Here is a 19943-nt window from a genome sequence, read left to right as displayed (position 1 = left end):
TTTGCAGATTTTTTATAATAAAATGATTTCTGCAACAAGCCCGGCTTTCACTTTTTGAAAGTCTGATCTAAAATTCTTATACATTTTCTTCTGCCCAATGAATGGAGTTTGGAACTGTTTCATTCCTCTGATATGATGAATGTTTTGCTGATCGACTGCGCATTTCTTTTGCAAACCTCGAGGGTAATCGGAAATGCGCAGCGACCACTTTGCAGATATATTTATGAAAAAAATGGAAATGCGATTCCGCAGCACTGGTCACTTCCCTGAAGTGGCTGAAAGTGGTGGGCCGAAAACGCATAAATACGAAAGGTTTGAAAGGGCCTTTTTGACTCACCTCTCCTTCCGCTCTCTTCTTTTCAAGCTCCTTCTGCTTGGCATATTCCTCGGCAATGCGCGCCTCGATAGCTGCAAGAGATTCTCGCGTGAAAGGACGGAACAAGCTGCGTTCTTCCTCAGAGACGCTTTCCGAGTCTTCAGACATTGTCTGGGGGTACAGACAATGGGCTGAGAAGGTAATGGGCTAGCAGCTAGCTTCGGGATGCCGGCTGGTTCGCTCAAGCAGTACTTCGGCGGCGACAGGTCTCCAAGGGGGTGGAACTTGCAGCTGCGATTCTCTCAGCGGCAAGTGGGGCAGCGCTCCTCCGGGCGGGGGCCTCGCAGCAACCTGAGGCGATAGCATAGCGCATCATCCTCTCTGACCTATCGCTACCTTGACACCTGAAACCCATACAATCACCATTAGTTAAAAAAAAAACATTGCGCTGAAATTTTAAAAACAAGTTGAAAATCGTCAGCAGCACATGAAATTTTCTATCTTAATCAGTTAAAAATAATTGACGTTTTACAGTTTTAAATTATAACGATAAAATATTCTAAAAAATATACAGTAATGCATTTCCATTTCTGTAAAAGTAGGCAACCGTCTCGCATCCACGTCACACCGGTTGCATACATTCCCCTTCCTCGAGATTCGCTTTGAAGTACGCAATTGAATTTTAAATCAATAATCAATAAAAAAAAAAAAACAATTCTTACTCTTCTGGCAGACTTAAGATAGGATACAATAATAAGTACAAAGAGAACCACAATACCTTGAGTTATTTTATATAATCCAGTATAATTGGTTTTCTCTACTTTTTGTAATATCTTTTTCAAAAATGGTATTCGATAACGTGTATTTATATTAATTAAAATTAATAAATTAATCTGGACTAAGAAAATAAATATCATCTCCTGTGAATAAATTTATGAATAATAAGAAAAAATAATAAAAATTAGTCGTTAAAGTGAAAAATTGAGATACGGCTCACCCCTTGACTATGCTAACAGTGAGAAGATCTTGACTTTATTATTATTTTTTTTTACAGATTTTTTCATGTTTTAATTATCAATGCATGGGAGGAGTTAAATTTTTATTATCAAATTGAGTTTTACTTTTCAAAATATCGATCACGGGAAGGGAACTGAATAATTAATGCACCTTTAATTCAATCAATTTCATCCAACAAAAACGCAATTATTTCGTTTTTGTGTGACTGTAAAAGAGACCACATCAAATAATTGATTGCTGGTGTTCTCCACCCAAAATATAAATAAGAGAAAGCACCAGGGATGTCTGTATATATATTGAACGTGTATTCCCAGAATACGTTTGCCACAGCCGGCCACCGACGAAATACATGGGGCGTGTCTGCGAAATTTTATGGCAGGTGCACGCTGCGCTGGTGGATCTCATTCGCCGTGCACTAAACCGGAATTATACCCCGTGAAATACGACGCCACAAAAACTCAAAATCCATCGCATTTCGAGAGCAGAGATGTCGCGCGGACCGAACGAGAATCGATAAATAAATGTTCGCAACCGTCATTATCGCAAATTGAATGATATTCCATTGATATATTGGCTCAGCCGCTTGATCAAACAAATAACACATCAAAAGAGGAGGCGATGAAGTGCTGCTGATCGATAAGAGATAATAATAATGGAATCGGGCGTGTGTTTACTCACCACCCTCCTAATGAGGGATGTTTCACGCGTGCAGTCCAGCTTGGCTCACGAAAACGGCGTATTCCATGACGTCATATTGTTACTCGGAGTCACGTTTCCTGGAACAAGACACAGTCGTTCCGGTTAAAATACTCTCCGAAAAAAAGGACAAAAAGCAAAAATATCTCAATCGAGACGAGCGTGCCTCGGAAGTTTGGACTATTTATTCTGCAATTTTTCTTTCCGATTGTCAAACGCAGGGCGAGGATTTGTCTTGGGGTCAGCCGGGGTGTGTTCTCGACCGGGCGCCCTCTCGACCTTCTCTCCAACCACCGCTCGCCAGCGCGCTCTCTCGTTCGTTCGTTCGCTCGCTCGCGAGCGAGCAAAAAATAATGCAGCTGAAACCCGGCAGCCAGGGAATTCCCTCCCATCCGAGTTGAAAGGTTAATCGCGCGGCGACTGTCGGGTGTTTATGGAAGTTGCAGTGTGACCGATTCCGGCGCCCAAAACGACTTTGCGCCGTTTACCGCCGCGGCCTCGAGGGGCCTGTCGGAGGAGCCGATCGCTCGGCCACACCCGAAATGGGCTTCTACGGGCTCACGCCACACTGTTTTACCCTCGTTTTGGTTTCACACTTTCGCAAAGGGTGCAAAATTAAATAAAAATCACCCTTTTGTTAAAAAATAAAATTCAATTTTCTATTTCAAAATACCTTACAAATATTTTAAGAGCCCTGAGAGTCACGGTTGTTAAATTTGTTTGAAAATAAAATTCGAAATGTGAGAGGATTTTATAAAATAAAAAGCAACTGGAAAATTCAAATTGCTTTTGAAAATTTTAGAAGTAAAGACTTGTACAAATAATATGAACTCCTTATTGGTCTATCTCAACAATGGGGTTTAAAATTTCCAACAATCGTCGCAGAAATTTGCTTCAAAGATTTAATTTGACAAGTCTTTAAGCAAACAATAATTATTGTGCTGAAAAATGAAATTGATTGCATGTGTTTTGCAGAAATTTTCCGACAGCTTTGAAGAGTAAACTATTTTTGAATACTAATTTTATAATTCGTTTTGGGTAATTAAAATTGAGGGTAGTAACACCTTGCTTGAGCCAGGCTTAAGTCGGATTTGGAATTTGGGCGGTGGAATCAGGTGAAACAATCGCGATCGTCATCACGTGCGTTTATTTGGTGCCCGTGTAGCGCTGCCGAGTCTGTGCGAAGGCTCGTGATGACGCAATGCGGCAGACATAGTGAGAGTGCACATACTGCCTACTAAAGGGTTCGCCTAAGGGGTGCTGGGGAGTGAGCCAGCGAGCGGGCGAGCGCACCTCCCTCCCTGCCGGTTCCGTTCTTTTTATTTTTCACTTTCCGAGCAGGTCGCCTTTATTTATTGAAATTGCCGGGCCAATTTGAAACTGCGGCAATTAAGTCGGTGGGAATTTAAAGAGGGAGAAACGGAATCTCAGAAATTGGAATTGGAAAAAGGGGAACTCGGCTGCTGCTGAATTAGGGTCTCGATAGTGGAAAATTTAATGCTAGAGCTGCCTGCTAGCAACCGCGTTTTCAGTGAGATGGCAAAACAAGGTCAGTCGGGGTCAATCCAATAATACGGCGACTTTGTTAAACAGCACCAGGCTAACTGCTTCAAACTTTGCTAAACATTGTCAATCTCGGTGGTTTTTGAGCATTTTTCCCTTCCATTTGAAATTTTTATTTATTTAATCCAAATCTTTCTCAAAATCAATTAAAAATTTGCAAAGAATTTAAGAGAAATCTTCAATAATCCGTTCGTTTCTGTTAAGAAAAGTTACATTTTGCTCCTGAAATTCTGAGACTCACTGCCTTGAACTTTGCCGCATTAAATCTCTAGGTTATTGCTCCGCAACTTGTTACCAAGACGGAACTCGAGCAGGAACTGGGTGTTTGTACTCCGACTATGCATCAAATTATGATCCAAGCTAGTTAAGCCGTGCCACATTCATTTCACACGCGGGCAGGTCATACTGGTTCACAAATTTTAACGAGCATAAAAGCAAAAAAATGCACTCATTTACTCAAATCCGAGTTTTTTTGAGGCGGAAAAATAATTGCAAAGGGCGGACGTTGACAAGGAAGGGGTGAAATTATTTGACCCCCGCGCGCGCGTGTCGCGGCCGCAGGAAGCGAAATTAGTTTAGGAAAATAGTGAGACGCAAACACGCACCGGATCACGCATTGCTTGTGGCGTGTTTGCTCAAAAACAGGACTGTAATTACGAGCCATAAATCGAAATTACACAATTTTCATTCCGACTGCGCTGTTTAATTAATTTGCTTTCAAATATTAGCCAATCACATTATTTTTTTAATTCATCTATAGAGACTTTTCAGTTATCTCGACAAAAAAAGGGTAATTTTATTCTCCAAATTAATTATATATAAATGAAAATTTTAATTAAAAAAATTTAATATTTTTAATTGAATTGGTATTCCAATCAACAAAACGCAGATATTAAGAAATCATTGTCAACATAAAAAGTTTGTTTTTACCCTCGAAAACAGAGTGGAGGAAGTATAAAAGGCACGTTGATTCTATTTTTGCTCCCCCACAACGTTCTCTGCCGGCAAACAGAATAATTTATACTGCCATTTATGTATCTAGTATGTTTTCCCACAAAAGTTCGCCCACGCTCGAGATTCGTACGATGTCGCGGCCATAAAAAATCCATCCGATTCATCGGAATTTCCGCGTTGCGGTCCAAACCTTCCTTGGCAGGCAAAACTCCTCTCGGCAGATTCTCGGAAAAATCTTGTTGACCCACAAAACGAGAGGGAAAGGCGGGCCGCACCGAATAGCAAGCACCACATTTCGTCCCCCCTTTACACGGCGAGGCTGAAAACGATGCCAGCAATGGAAATGCAGCCGCGGTCTAATGACCTACTCTGCTCTCCTTCAATAAGGGACCAACTGCAAAGCAGCAGGCAAGCGCCGTCTGACGCGCTCCTCCTGCGCTGACCCCCACACAGGTTACGCTGAAAATATACGAATACACGCGCATTGCGTGCCGCAGCCAAAGGGTTGGCCCGCCAGCTACGTCTTAATAAATAAATTGAAATGTGGACTGCGAAGCCTCAAACTTGTCATGCAATCGCATTTGACAGTTTATTTAAATCAAGATGATTATTTGTTTTTATTTTAAGAATTTGGTGTGAAAAAGTTATTAAGATTTAGTCTGCTTTTATCTTTAAATATAGTTTAATAACTATAATTTATTCAATATTTAATTTGAAGATTATAATCAATAATTAGAATATTGCAATTTAATTTTTATTTACAATTGGGAACAAATTTATAGAAATTTTTAAACAAAATGCATTTTATTGCCTTCAGAGAGTATAAGTTTTGATTTTTTTTTTTATATTCTAGCTTATTTTGAGCTGGATAGGAAGGACTTAAAATAAATTTTCAATATTAAAATTCCTTGATTGTTGATTTAAAATTTAAAGCTGAGATTTTATAACTCTAAATGATTTTATTTATTTATTTATTCTCCATTTAAACTTGCTATCTTCAAATTAAAATTTCGCAATATTAATAGTCACAGATCACAAACGTTTCCGTGAAAAAAATGGAAATTTCGATTTCAGCTTCACTCTCACAATCAGCTGTTTTCTCCCACAAAAGAGAACCACTTCTTCAAATATTAGATTAGATTAAATATTTTTTTTTCGGCTTTAAAGAAAAAAGTGGTGAAAACCTCTTTTTAATTTGATTTTGTGCATATATTGAAATAAAGTAATTTAAGAAAAACTTCCTAGTTTTTATTACTGTTCAAAAACACTCTAAGGAAAGTCCGAAAACGGAGAAAAAATTTCATCAAAATGTTTAAATATATTTCATTCTTGTGTATATTTCAAAAATTCCTTTCTCAAAGATTCGTAACATAATTATTTCTTAGGTATTTAAATTTTCTGCTGGTTTAAAGATTATCCACTAATAAAATGTAGCCAGTAATACTTTCAGCAGGGTGTTTTCATGACTGTAGATAGTTTTTTATAGAAGAAAGAGCGAGTGGCTAGAGCTAGCGAGCGTGGTGCCAGTGGCTTAAAGTCAAAAGTGCGGCGGCTAGTGGAGAACAAGCAGCAGCCTGAATCCGTCCTTCGCCGGCACGGTTAGGGAGTTGCTTGCTGGTTGGTGATATCGATTGAGCTACAGCTCTGCTGGTACTTTGCCACATTCACAGGCCACCTCCATTATGAATGAAAGGGGAGCAAGTGCCGCGTAAAAACGCCGAGAGGCCAGTCTGCTGTCGATGCTCGGAATAAATAAGCCCGACTAGAGCATGTGTCCGTGCCACTTTAACTACTCGCCGCGGCTAATCCGGTGCCACCGCGAGCGGGCGAGAGAGAGATGCGTGGGTGCGGACGACGCATCGCGCGCGCTGGCGTGCGCGCGAACGAGACCTTTGGCCCCAATTTCGCGTCTACATCCCACTTGGCATGACCCCCTACTCATTTAAATGGCGATTGGATCATAAATTTTGGCTCGGTGCGCCACCCCGCGTTTTATGCTCGTTCTTGAGAGATAAGCAGTGAGTAAATAGTGCGACACCCTTTGGCATTTGCGCTCTTTTTAGCTCTGCAGAATTTCTCAAAGTTATACTTAAAGAGTGGTAGGCAACCTGCGCGACCCAGCTGTATTGGGGTTGCATAACTTCGTTTTTTATATCTCGTCAGCTAGGAATGCGGCTAACAAGACCGGGCAGTTGTTGGAACTTTAATAAGTCCCAATAAAAGAGAATGGAGCTATTGACGGTCAGTTTCAAATGAATTAATTGAATCAGATAAACAATTATTATTCTTCTTCATTTAAATTTTTTCCTGCTACGATGGGTAGTTAACTAAATAAATCAATTTATGTCATAAAAATTTTAACTTGAGCACTCTGTTGGAAATTCTACAAAATTTTGATATCTTTTGTTCGCACGACTTGTTTTGATTATTTCTTAAATTTTTCAAATTTTAAATGAGGTGACTATGAATTTTTTGAGGGTCGTTAGCACAGTTTGCTTTTTCTCTCGCAAGTCTTTCCAACCGTGTTTTGTTTCGGTGCTTTTAAATAAGTAGATACTCATACTCACCATATCCGACTACAACACATAATCCTTTTACGAGTCCTGCAACAAAGAAAATAAAAGGTCAATGACGTCCATTACTGCCGTCTCGTTAATTACTATGTGCCAAAAAGGGTAACAATTATCGAGGTGTCGCGAGCTCCACCGATTTAGTCGCAACAAAATTAAATAGAAAATTCATTAAATTTAGACGTTTGAAATTTTTTATAATACTTCACTTCAATAGGAATTTTTTTTCCCACACAGTGTGCTTTCATTTAAACGTTTCAACTTGCACGCTCCCCTAACCACTCCTAGCAGGTATTTACTAATTAACACGGCGAGGTTTAAATTTTACGGCGCGCTTGTTACACCAGAGGATGGGAGACCATTCCTCGTCATTAACACAGGCAGCAGCTGGGAATTTCGAGCTGTGCGGAAAGCAGCATGTCGGGGGCATGTCCGTTTGCGTTTCGTGGAAAAACCACTTCTCGCCAAATTCTCTCGTTTTCCGAAACTTTCCCAACTCGTCGGCAGTTATATCGCGACGGATTAGCAACCGCCCGCGCACATAGTGCCCGAGGGGGAAAATAGACGACCTTATTCACGATGCAAATTGAGCAAAGCGTGACTCGGGACGACGTCCGTTATTAACTTCTGTGTGAGAGAGTTCCAAGAAGAAAACCCGCGGCAATCATTGCACGACACCAGGCCGAGGCTAAATACAAAAGCAATGCAGTTTCCAACGCACTGCGCACGGCCTTCTTTTGTTTTAAAGTCTTTCAAAAAAATTTGCATGATTATTTAATTGCTTTTTAATTTGTTTAAAATAAGTTTTATTCTGCGTTACAGCAACTTCTGAGAATTAATTTTCTTTAATTTAGCAGAACTACTGTGAAGTTTATTAACCTTTTCTGAAACTTTCAAGAAATCCTTAAATGAAGTAAATTTGTATTCAAATAAAAAAAAACTAAAATTTGCTACAATTTGCAATCAAAAGACAAAATAAAGACAGAATATTTCAATAACAAAATGTTTCAAAGGGAGGCCAGAAAAAATTTTAATATGCTTTAAATTTTTAACAAAACGTCAACCGAGGCTCACTCCAGGATCTTTTTTATTTCTGATGTTTTAGCAAAATTCTTGCTAATGGTGGTGCCTATTTGTCCAACAATTCTTATTTTAATAAAGTTTTCAACAAACAATGTATTGTAAAAACATGAAGAAACAAATAACAATAACACAAATCATTATGCTTAAATATCTTTAAATGCTGTACTTTTATTTTTGTTATTTCTTTTTTATTTCTTTTAGCTTTTTTTATTATTTCATTTATTTTATTTAATGCAAATTTAAAATCAAATTTGATCAAATTATCGCAAGATTTTTTGATTAATTTTTTTCCAATAACTTCTATGATTATTTTATTAAATATTTAATTTGATATATCGAATTTAAAAGAACGTAATAAACTAAATATGTAGATAAGTGAAATGTTTAAAAAAAAAACTTTATCAGTCTTAATTAATTTTAATTCTCGGTGTCATAAATCAGCTTTTTCAATTAGCTAAGCAACGTTGACATTTGCCGTTTGGCCGCGCTCTCTGCAAAGCCACTTTGGTGGCAAAAACCGTGCAAATCCCGGCTGAAGTGGAACGACAGCGTGTGGCCCGACCGCGCGCGTATTGTCGTTTTTGCGCGAATTATAAATACATGTCCTCGTTAATAATCCTGATTGGCATCGGCGCGTGTGCGTTTCGCCGATGCATAGCAAAAAAGGCGAGACGCGCGGCTCTTTAAACTGCGAAATTTCATACATATATATTTAAATGTAAATCAATACACACGCGGCGCTACGTCACGGCCTTGCCGATCAATACGCCCAACTACATCGCCTACTCACAACACACACACAGAAAGTCGGCTATCGAGCTTTAAATGCCGACTTCAGGTAGCCAGCAGCGGCCGGAACCCATCTAGCTAAGCAAGCACGTCCGGGATATTACGGAAAAAGAGAAGACGCAGTGCCAAAAGATTGAGAACTGGGCCACTAATAGGCCACAGTGTCGATTTTTGATAGGTTAAATTTCTGGCTAGCAAACTGCAAATATTAATTTTTACAGAAACACGCGCAATTGAAATTCAAATTGGTTCAGGGTGACTAGTTGAAAATTATTTTAAATATGAAGCAATTAATATAGGAAAAACCGTTCAATGAGGTTTTGTAAAATTTTAAAGTATTTTTTTTAATCAGACATGATATGATGATATGCGTTTTTTAATTTAATTCGTCAACTATTTAATTTTTTAACTGAATTATATACATGTTTAAGATTAATGATGTTCAATGTTGGGCAGAAAAATTCTGATATTGAACAGTTTTAAAATATTTTGCCATTAATCTTTGTGATGTATCAATTTGGACGAATAAACAACAATAATAATATTTACAAGTTTGCATCAAGTTTACTTTTAAAATGTTGAAAACTGAAAATCTGTTTTTTTTTAATTGTGATTAATTCAGGATTTTTATTTATTTAAAGTTTGAGGCGATTCATTAATTATCTGCAATTAATTAATAAAGTTGCTAAATTGTTAACATCAGCCATATTTATGTTTATAAACAAGTAAATGGAACTTAATTCAATATTAAATGAACTGAAGACAAATTCATTTGATCTTTTTTTCCTTTGTGTCAGATTTTTACTGGAACGATTTAAGCTGGCACTTTTTTTAACACCACCACAAAAGCCATTCTTTTTCTTCTTTCCCTCTTTTTTTTTGTTAAAATTAGCAGTCAATGACGGAGTGAAGCTCCGAATTTTCCCTTATTTTTCTTCTTCAAAACGAAAGAACCTTTTGCCCCATGTTCGCTCGCACAGATACGGCAACTGAAATTTGAATCGGTCGACCTGTCTGTGATTACAAGTGTGTGTGTATTTTTTGCTTCAAGGTGCGTTGTCATGGCAACTGGGCTTTTTCCGCAGTAGCGTTTCAGTCTCCGGCTACGTCACCCCGACCGACCGCTTACGTCACCATCAAACGCTAGGAATATTCTGTGTCCTCGTTACCCCATAATCAAGATCGCATTGTGCATTCTCAAATTGACGACGCAGAGGCCGGACGCTCGGTAGCCCAGTTGGAAAAAAATTAAACAAAAATAAAATGATTCCAGACGGAGAGACGCGATGCACTTTGAGTGGCGTCAGATTAGTGGGTTGGATTTTCAATAATTCATCTGAAAGGAGAAAAGCGCCGTCATCCGTGCATAAATGACGAGGACTGCAAAAATAGAACGCATGTGCGCTTAATTTGTTTACTCAGGGATATAAGGAAATAATGAACCGGTTAAGCCTGACACTTTCCTTTGAGTGATTACAGAACTTCTTGCATGCTCTTTATCAATTATTTCAATTATCAATTTCACAGCTCCCACCAATCCGTCAGCAAGATAAAATTAATACCCGTGATAAAATACAAATAAAAATATGATATAAAATTGGGGTTTTTTATAGATGCTTATTAAATTTATTAATAGCAAAGTGAAAAAAAATAAGGACAAATTAGAATGATACAAATGATAGAGAAATGGTGGAAAATGTTCTTGAAAATGAGATTCAATTACTACATATTTTCTTTTCGTGCAATCCGTTTTCAAATTTTTCATGACGACTTGAGAGGATTAAGCAAACTATATCAATTTTTCAATAATTTGGTCCTAAATTGAAATTTCAAACTGATTAAGCAGGAGTATGAATTAAATTTGGGAAATGGTTTGAAAATTTTGAAAATATCAAATCAAATCCATTCAGTCAAAATTTATTGTCAGGTTTTGCAACGCTGCAATCTTAACTAATTTAAACTCAGAAAATAATATTAGTGGTATTATTATTAAATCAATTGTGCTGGAATAAAACTGAATTTTAAGCTGAAATTTTTTATAAAACACATTAAATAAAAGTTTAACCCAAATAAATTCAACAAATTCAATATTTTCTTTGGAACGTTTTAAATTGAATAAAATCAGTTAATATATTACAATAACAGTAACAATTTTGTAGATGCGCAAAGCTTCTACTCTTCTATCCTTTAATTATTTTTATTATTTTGAACAAAATTGAGATTTTCTGAATAAATGATTACTATTTGAGTAGTATATTTTAGTCAAAAAGAGAAGCTCTTTTCCTTGAATGATAAAATTTTTACTCTCTATATTAAAGCAAAAACAGCAATTTATGTTTTAATGAATATCATATTTTTAACAGGAAATTTCCTTAAAAATGCATATATAGAAGAGCTAATGTAGAGTTTGTGTAAACAAAGTAATAAAAGCTTAATCTATGAAATCTTGATTACGTGGTTAACGTTTAATTGTTGCTAATATCGATCATTTTTCCACGGAAAAACAAGACGAACGAGTGAGAACTCACGTGATTGATGCTCGTCAGCACCTTGAGAAGGATAAAAAAACGCAAATTCATCGTCGAACGTTCTGAATTCGGTTTAACCCTTGCAAACTATATAGAATGTGAATAAGGGTGGAACACGCCTCCTTTCTAACAACACCACGGCGCGAATCTAATTTTTACTCCATTGAACTCGTTAGTATTTGGTAGTGGAACAAAAAATGTGAAATAAAATTTCAGATCACTGTGCGGAATTTGAATGGTTTTCGCAATTGTTTGATCTCTTTCAAGTTCAAATGCTCAAAGGGAGCTGGTTGGAGAGCGAGAGGCCATAGATTGTGCACCGCAGGGCAAAAACGCGGATCTACGAATTTTCTCGATATTTCCGTCTTGAGAGAATTCCAGACGCCCTAGGTCAAACTTTTTACTTCTTTCTAGGAGTTTTGAATTTTTATTTTTGCTCGCACTTTTGATATTTAACAAATATTATTTTGCCAATCCACTGGAGGCCGCACCGATTTTTGTCAGGAAATATTGAAACCTCGACAAAAATGAATTTTTTATTATTTTAAACGGAGACTTTTAGAATGAGCTACAAAAAATATTTTAAAGCAGAAACTGTAAAAAATATGCATTAAAATATAATTAAAACAAATACACTATAATCTGTAATATTTTGGGAAAAATTTTCTTTATTATTCTAAACTTTTCAAGTATGAAAAAATAATATTAAGTGGTTTACCGCGGCGGCCGAGTTTCTTTTGATATTGGACGTTTTAGCAGACATCTGGTAGTTGTAAACCCTTTCTTCTCTTTTTCAAATTTTCAAATTTTTATATATTGACTAAAAAGAATAAATAATAAAAAAAATTATCGACATATTATGAGGCATTCTCTGCCCTAATACACCATTAACAGTTATTACTGCAATTAATTTTTTTAAAGAATCAAGCTCTGCATTTCTTGTGGTTAACTTAACAATGCAAGTTTAATTTCAATTGCATTGTAGGAAAAGAATGTAGCTTAGGCAGTTTAAATTATTGCATTTCATTTTCATTGAGTAAAAATTGTGCATCGTCAAACAAAAAGAAACAAATTTCGTTGCTTCTATTAAATTTCTCATGAAATAAAACATGAATGAAATTTGGAACTATTGATAGCACACTACCAATATGATTTGCTCCTTCAGAATGATTTTTAATACTTTTGGTTTTAAATTATTTAAATGCATCAAGAAAGGCCTCAGTGATTTTGATCTGACAATTTATTTCTGTATTAAATATTTGATGAGGCCATTTCAATTAAGACTCTAAATTATCTCTAGAATCAAATGTTAGACAAAAAAATTTGCATCATACCAATTAAATTATAGAATAGCTGGACCATAAAATTAACTTATTAATAATAATTAAAACTATTTGCTGTGAATGTATATGATGAGCCGCCTTAATGAAAATTTATTTCTCGAGAAAATATTTATAAAGTTTTGACTATTATTTTAATTATAAAACAAATAGCGCATGTAAGGGCAGTTTATAAGTTTTCGCACAGAACACTCGTTCTAAATTAATGAGTCGATAAGATTGGCAGGAGGCAATGTGGTCGAGCTCCACTCGTCGTTTGCAGCATGAAATATTTTGTGATTGCCGTATTGATTTGCGGCAAACTGAGTGAGTGCGCGCGGCCGTAAAATAGACAGACACGAATAATAAAACCGCTTTTAAGGAAATTGACCGGGCGGCCGGCTGGGCCACAGTCGTAATCATTTTGTGGTTTTGCCTGTTCGTCTCTGAAAGAGTCTCCGGAATTTTCAGTGATTTCGAGGGACCAATTAAACCGCTTTTTGATTGGCCAACGAGTGACGTCACGCGGTCCCAACTGATTGTGGGCGACACGCGAGAAAGTCTTCTTAATCAATACGCGCGGCCTTGCTTGTATGCACCGCCGAAAAACGGGCCGGCGACTTTTTCTCCGTCCGCTTCAGCGAGCCGCCAATTTCTTTTCCGAGATGAATAAAGAAGTGAAAAATGGCGACGCCACTCAAAAGATCAAGCGGAAGGGCAGTTTTGTTTGTCCTAATTTGGCCGTCGCGCCGCCGTTAGTGCATTTAATTAATCAAATTTAATTCGCAGATCTGCCGGTTTACAGCCGGTTTAACATTTTAACTGCCTGCAATTGTAATGAAGTCGTTACTTTTTACGATTTTAATTACTGCTGCAATTGCGGTGGTTGTAACAAAGACCTGTAAATCGGTAATATTTTCTTTGAATAACTATCAGAAAGTAAAACACTGAAATTGTATACAAATTTTAAATTACAAATGTTTCAATTAAAGATTCATATTGAAATGTGTAACAAATGCAATAACAAAAATACAATCAAAAAAAATTTTTTTTTTTAATTAGATTTATATTTTGTATTTGATTTACATTAACATATAAAATAAATTGAAAACTAAATGAATAAAAATTATAAATTTTATTACTTAAATAATTTTTTTAAGATTTATTTTAAACATTTGACAAATTTTTGTGATAGAGTAGGTTTACTGCTGCGATGTTGGGTGTTTTTTTTTTAGCAGACTTTTACAAAATAATTTAAAATAATAAAATAATAAATTTTTTTCTCATTTCACAATTTTAGAGTTTTATACTGACTGAAAAGAATAAGTATTGATAATATTAAAAATAAATTGAAAATTATAATTTAAAATTTTGCAAATGGAATTCGTCAAAGCTTTATGATGGGCTCTGAGCAGTTGAAATTTTGACATTCCCGGACAGCTTTTGACATTAAAGAGGTACACCCTTCTGTGATTTCTTCCTCGCATTCCACTCCACATTCATTTACTCTGCATGGCATACACGAGAGCTGCCCGCATTTAATTAAAATAACAACCGCGCTCTTCGTCTGAAATGTGACTTTTTTACTCCTCTCAACTTTTTATAAAACAACTGCGGCAGGGGTTAAATTTAGAATTTTCCTTCAATGGAACAAACAAGTTATGAAGTTGTACAACGATACTTTAAAGTTTTTGATCATTTTGCATGTTTGGACGCAATCGTGCCTATGCAGCGCTTGAAAATCAGTATAAACAGTCTAGACACCCACAATTTGATTTCACACAGAGATAGTGCGTTATCAAGAAATCAACATCAATCTGCTCTCAACAGTTTTAAGACTCGATATCGATTTTCAATTTTCCTGACACTTGAGCTCGAGAGGCTCGCAACAAGTTCGAGGATCAATATTGAGAGACTTTCCCGCAACACAAAACATGCTTTCCTCAATTCATTAAACCAAAAAACTCTTCCTCCGGTAAAATGGCTAGAAATAATACTGAAAGGAATTATTGACCCGTGAAAAATTACACTTTCTTCCTTTCTTTCCCGCGGTGAAACAAATTGAGGAGCGAATAATGTTTGCTTTGCGTTCATTATTGATGTTCCGAACCCGGACAATCCAGCCATGTACTTTCGTTTCGCGGTCACGTGCCTTCGCAATCGAAGCCGTGCTTTTCTCTCTCGCGCCTGTTTTGAACAATCGCCATGACTACTAAAAGTGAAATATGACTTTGTGCCAATTCCCAGCTCTGAGTTGGAATAAAAATTGTGGAAATTTGCACAATTGCTCGGATGTAAATGTTTAAAAATAAAGAGACAAAAAAGATCGATCGGAGCAGCCAGGGGGGGAAAACGTCGATACGTTTAATTGTGGAAGCTTATCGGTCGCGCTGAATCGCAATTGCGTGGCCGTGCGCATTACACCTGCGAGATAACGATTTTAAGCACCGATTTAAGTGTAAAAATGTCATGGAATATTTTGAAAGTCGTAAATTGTGAGTCTCGGCTGAAGTGAAATCATTCCGAGGCTAATTATTGACTTGATTTGCTCCTCTCGCGACCCGGCCGGAGAACGCTTGCTCGCTCGAGGCGCGCTGCCGAGCCGATTCACAGTTCTAGCCACGTTCTCAAGCAGAAAAATGGATCGCGCCGCAGACAAATCCCTTCCGTCAACGTCGCGCGATGGTGTCGCGTTTCAATGAGAGTTTTATTGCCGAAGAAACCTTTCCAGCACATCCATGCTTTCATCGATAAATTTCAATTTTGGAGACGGCTGAAGCGGCTGAAAGCGCTTTTCACAATCAGATCAAAATCTGATATATTATCCTTTTTTACGTATCGTGAAAACAAATTTAAAAAAAAAACTTGCAATCATATTATCTGAAACAGCAAACAATTAAGCTAAATTTTAATTTCTTTCCCAATTAACTGAAGTTGAATTGAAAGTGTTCTCTGAGTTTGCAAAAATTGTAAAGAAAAAAATTTAAAAATAAAAAAAATAAAAAATTTTTTCATTCCCATTATGTGAACTCCATCTTTTTTTACTTAATTAAATCACACGCGTGTAAAAAAACCATTCAGAATATTTGTAAAATAACAATTTATAACGAAATATTTAGGGGCAGAGGCGATGTATGCACGAATACATCAAGTGTTTGCAAAGCGTTGCCCATTCATTCTGCACCCATCAATGAGGCAGCTGCTGGCCAGTTTCGGCCTGACTATTATGTTCCTTTCACCTAGTTTCTCGGGTCTGCCTAGCTTGTCGACCGATTGGGCATACTCGCGACGCGCTTGTTGCCAAAGGAGTGTACTGAAAAATCGTTACCGGCGGGCGTTTTCTGGCAAACGCCACCCCGCGGCTCACTTTTTGTTTGTCAGAGGGCAATCAGCATTAGCCCGCTGATAAAGGAAAAACGGCGGCTTTTGCATGCGAAACGAGCTTTTTGTTTCGAGTTTATGCAAAGTCTTTCATCGAGACCGATTTATTTTCATTATACGCCGGCAGACACACAAATGCAATGAGAGGCCTTCAAATTGAATCTTTTAGTGTTTAAAATTGACAGAGATAATTTTTTTTTTTAAAAAATCCCTCAAACGCTTTAATTAAAACTTAAAATGGTGATATTTACATGAAACCAATTTTGTAATAAATTAATCAATTAAATAAAATATAAAATGTTACAATTTTGCAAGCATTTTCTGTCTGGTTGTAAAACTTCGTCGTTGAATGGAGAATGCAATAATTTTGGCACCAGTTTTATTTTTTTACTGATAAAATGATCGTTTAACTTGGAACATTTTGCAAAACGTTCTCTGATGAATGGAACGCCCATTGTTCTTTTGTCAGATGTCGGGCAACGTGAGTCTTTTGTGTCAGAGAATTAACAACACAAGTGGATGAATGTGATCCCATTGAAATCAAAAAGCATTTCCACGGCCGTGTCTCAATTACGAGCAGACGGAAAAACTGGAGCACTCAAATCGAACATCACGAGATGACTATTTCGATTCCCCACTCGGGGCGCGCAATGTAAAATTCTCCAAACAAGGTCACTCGCGGGCTTATCTAAAATTGAAATAATATATACGCGGCGGGGCGAGAGGGCCTACAAAATTTTGTACCTTGATATTGAGCGTGTCACTCGGTCTGCGCGTCTCGTGTCCTCCGAGCACGAACAAGCCGATTGTTTTTCGGGCGACGATTTAAAATTTATTTTTCGCCGTTCCTTTTAAACTGTTTGTGCCATTTCACAATACTCGGCATCGTTTCTTGGCGGTGGCGCTCGGAGAGGGGGAGGCGGAGGCGGTTTTGCGGGTGGCCGAGCTGCTGGAGCCTTGCATGTCGCACACCAATTGTGCACCGCACTGCAGTAGTGTAGACGGCGGCCCTCAAGGTTAAATGGCAAGAACCGACGGTCCGCCGCGCGACTCACGAATCGCAGCAATAGGAAGGCCGCCGCCGCCGCCGTGCTGAGGATTCAATTAACCCGAGCCACCCCCCACCCCCTCATTAGGATTGCGGCAAACGCATACACACGCTTTTTTTTAAAAAAAACTCAATTTTCACTTCAAGACGCGAATCCTGAAAAGTTTTTTAAAAAAATCGTCTATTGCAAAAAGATATGCCATTGGGATTAATCGATAATTTGAATTTTATCAGGAGGGCTTTGAAAGTGATTTTTTTCTACCAGGCTTTTAATTAAATTGCCTGCCGAGACATTAGAGTTATGTAATGGTGCGTGATTAACGCAGGCAATGAGTCATCTGCATAATTGGCCTGTGCGCCGTGATAGATAAGCATGCTCTCGTCTTGCAAAGCGTGCTTATTTGGTGCTTAATTTTTGCGAGAAGCAAGTTGAGTGCGTGCCCGGTCGCGCAAGGAAAGAAAATCTGCGCGCACACCACCACTTTTGGTTACAATTTTCGACCAAGAGTTTCGTGATCGAGAGAATGAAAAATTTTCAGATATTGATTCGAGGGTGAAGGGGAAAATAGGTGGTACTCACCTAAATTATGCAGTAGCTGATGATTTTATGGCAAAACGAGGAGCAGTGGCAGATGGAAAAAAACTGTTTTTCTGCTTGCTTTGGAAAGAAATATGCGACAAAAAGAAGGAACACTGGCTTGCTTGCTTGCGTGAGTGAATTTTTGCTTCCTCAATATAATATATGCGTGTGAAAATATACAGCTCGTAGAAATAGAAAAGATTAAAAAACTGACTTGCTTCGTCGGCAATGGCGTTAAAACTAGTGAGTAAGCGATGCACTCCCTTTCTGGACAATTTAGGACGGCAGTTGGTGCTTGCGAATGCGACTTATGAATCTAGATATGAGGTGTGCTGCTTGCCTTGGTATATCCGAGTGTTTCTTGGCCTGTTCTCGGTGTAACTCCAGTCGGGGATTATTCACCAGTTGGCTCGCTTCTTTTCCTTTTCCATCCGAGAATTGGGCAGTGTGAGGTTGATATATTTTCAGCGGACTTTCATCGAGGCCGTGGGTCTCACAGCAGCATCGCGGACTGCAAACCTTGCGTTCAAAGCAAGCAAGCCCTGCCTGTCGCACGGAGCACCAGCAGCAGCAGAACTCTGACAACTGCATCGATCGTTGCGCCGTTGCGGCGCCAACCGGCCTCCATCGAGCAGCCCCGACCGTTCTCCATGATGGAGGCCCCGGCGTCAATACCACACACCAGGCGCCGCCCCTCCCCCTGCCCTGCACCCTTCCCCGCCTCCGTCCCTCGCCCAGCCCTTGCTTTATCCCCGATTATCTGGGCCTTCTTTTTTGGGCTGCTCATTTTTTGGGCGCCGCTGCCAGCTCGTCGCCACTTTTTCTTTATTCCTCTCTCGCGGCGCTGGTCACCGCTGCCGTACCTTTTCCGCCCTATTTGGGTCAATTGTGGACATTTTGGGTGCGGTCATTGCAGAACATTGCACACACGCACGCACACACATGCCGCTTTTTGCAGAAATGATCAATGGATTTTCCTCCTCGTGCGTTCGCGCCGCGCGAGATCTTTTGTCCGACGCCGGCTTGACGTGGGCGCAAACATTTCAATCAAAAGCAGACGCACAATTTTTGTGAATCGTCTATATTTACGACCAAAGTACATATTTATGAATTTCCACCAATGGTGAAAGAAATGAAAAAAAATATATGTATAATATATCAAAGCCTCCTGTTGAGTCTTTTTCATTAGGCCGATTCTTTCTTCCAAGAAGTCGCGTCATTAGCGCGGCTTTTCGCCATTTCGTCTCGCCAATATTGAATTCCCACGTCAGTGAAAGAGAGTTTGCCACTTGTTTAAAGATTTTCTCCGACTACCTGCTTTCCTTGAATGGAAGTTGGGCGTGGCAAAAGTGTTTAGGCTGTTTTCGCAGGAAACGTGGTGATTTTTTGCAGACAGGATGCACAGACGCTTTTGTTTAAAATTGTTAGTTTCAATTATCCTCAAATGGCCCTCCGAAAAAAAATAAAGTAAATCCATAATTAAAAAAAATATTTTGTATTTTTACAAACATAAAATGTAATTAATTGACACGTGAATTCTCATTTTCCAATCCCTCTGCCGCAGTCTGTTTCTTTTGCTTATTGTGTACTCCCTTCTTTTTCTTGTACAAACAATAGATACGGCTGCAGTGGTTAATCGCCGCCTGTCTGCTAAAATACGTGATCCTTTCTGCTTTGAACAAATATAAAGAACAGCGGGGAAAAGGGAAAATATCATGAATTGCAAGAAAAATATACATAAAAAATGCTTTATACGAGAGCAATGCAATTACATAAAGCGCCTGTCGAGAACGGAGTATGCAACCCGCGCGTACTGCGTGCCTATAGCGTTGAATAATAATATTCTAGTAAATATTTTTTAAAGCACGATTTTATAATAATTTTGAAAAAAAAATTAAAAAAAAGTGGTTACCCCTACGTTGTACAGTTGACCCTGCTTCTCTTTTTTCCATTTTTTAAATTTTTTTGTACTAACTAAGAAGTAGAAATTTAATTATAATTTAAACTTAAATTAACAAGTGGAAATTGGAAAAAATGAATTTTTTTGTGTCATCTGACTATGATTAATTACAGTAAATATATTAATAGCGGTCAATAAA

General features: G+C 38.0%; 1 protein-coding gene across 21 annotated transcripts in view; it reads right to left on the bottom strand.

Annotated features, from left to right (window-relative positions):
* Window positions 1-18421, bottom strand: part of LOC132199070 (sodium channel protein para) — a 45799-nt gene extending 27378 nt beyond the window's left edge. For 9 of the 21 annotated variants that reach the window (XM_059623463.1, XM_059623466.1, XM_059623468.1 and 6 more), the window contains exons 1-4: window positions 17845-18026; window positions 7114-7149; window positions 2012-2109; window positions 338-720 (exon numbers count right to left, since the gene is read on the bottom strand). In XM_059623463.1, coding sequence (XP_059479446.1) covers window positions 338-484 — 147 coding nt within the window. In that variant the 5' untranslated portion in view covers window positions 485-720; window positions 2012-2109; window positions 7114-7149; window positions 17845-18026. Of the gene's footprint in view, window positions 1-337; window positions 721-2011; window positions 2110-7113; window positions 7150-17844; window positions 18029-18058 lie in introns of those variants that run through there. The other 12 variants (XM_059623462.1, XM_059623465.1, XM_059623459.1 and 9 more) reach the window with 3 other exon arrangements.
* Window positions 18422-19943: the final 1522 nt, after the last annotated feature.

This window comes from Neocloeon triangulifer, unplaced genomic scaffold (genome assembly GCF_031216515.1).
Source record: "Neocloeon triangulifer isolate White Clay Creek 2 clone unplaced genomic scaffold, ASM3121651v1 ptg000013l, whole genome shotgun sequence".
In the NCBI taxonomy this organism is placed as follows: Eukaryota; Metazoa; Arthropoda; class Insecta; order Ephemeroptera; family Baetidae; genus Neocloeon; species Neocloeon triangulifer.
This window is presented reverse-complemented; position numbering and strand designations above follow the sequence as displayed.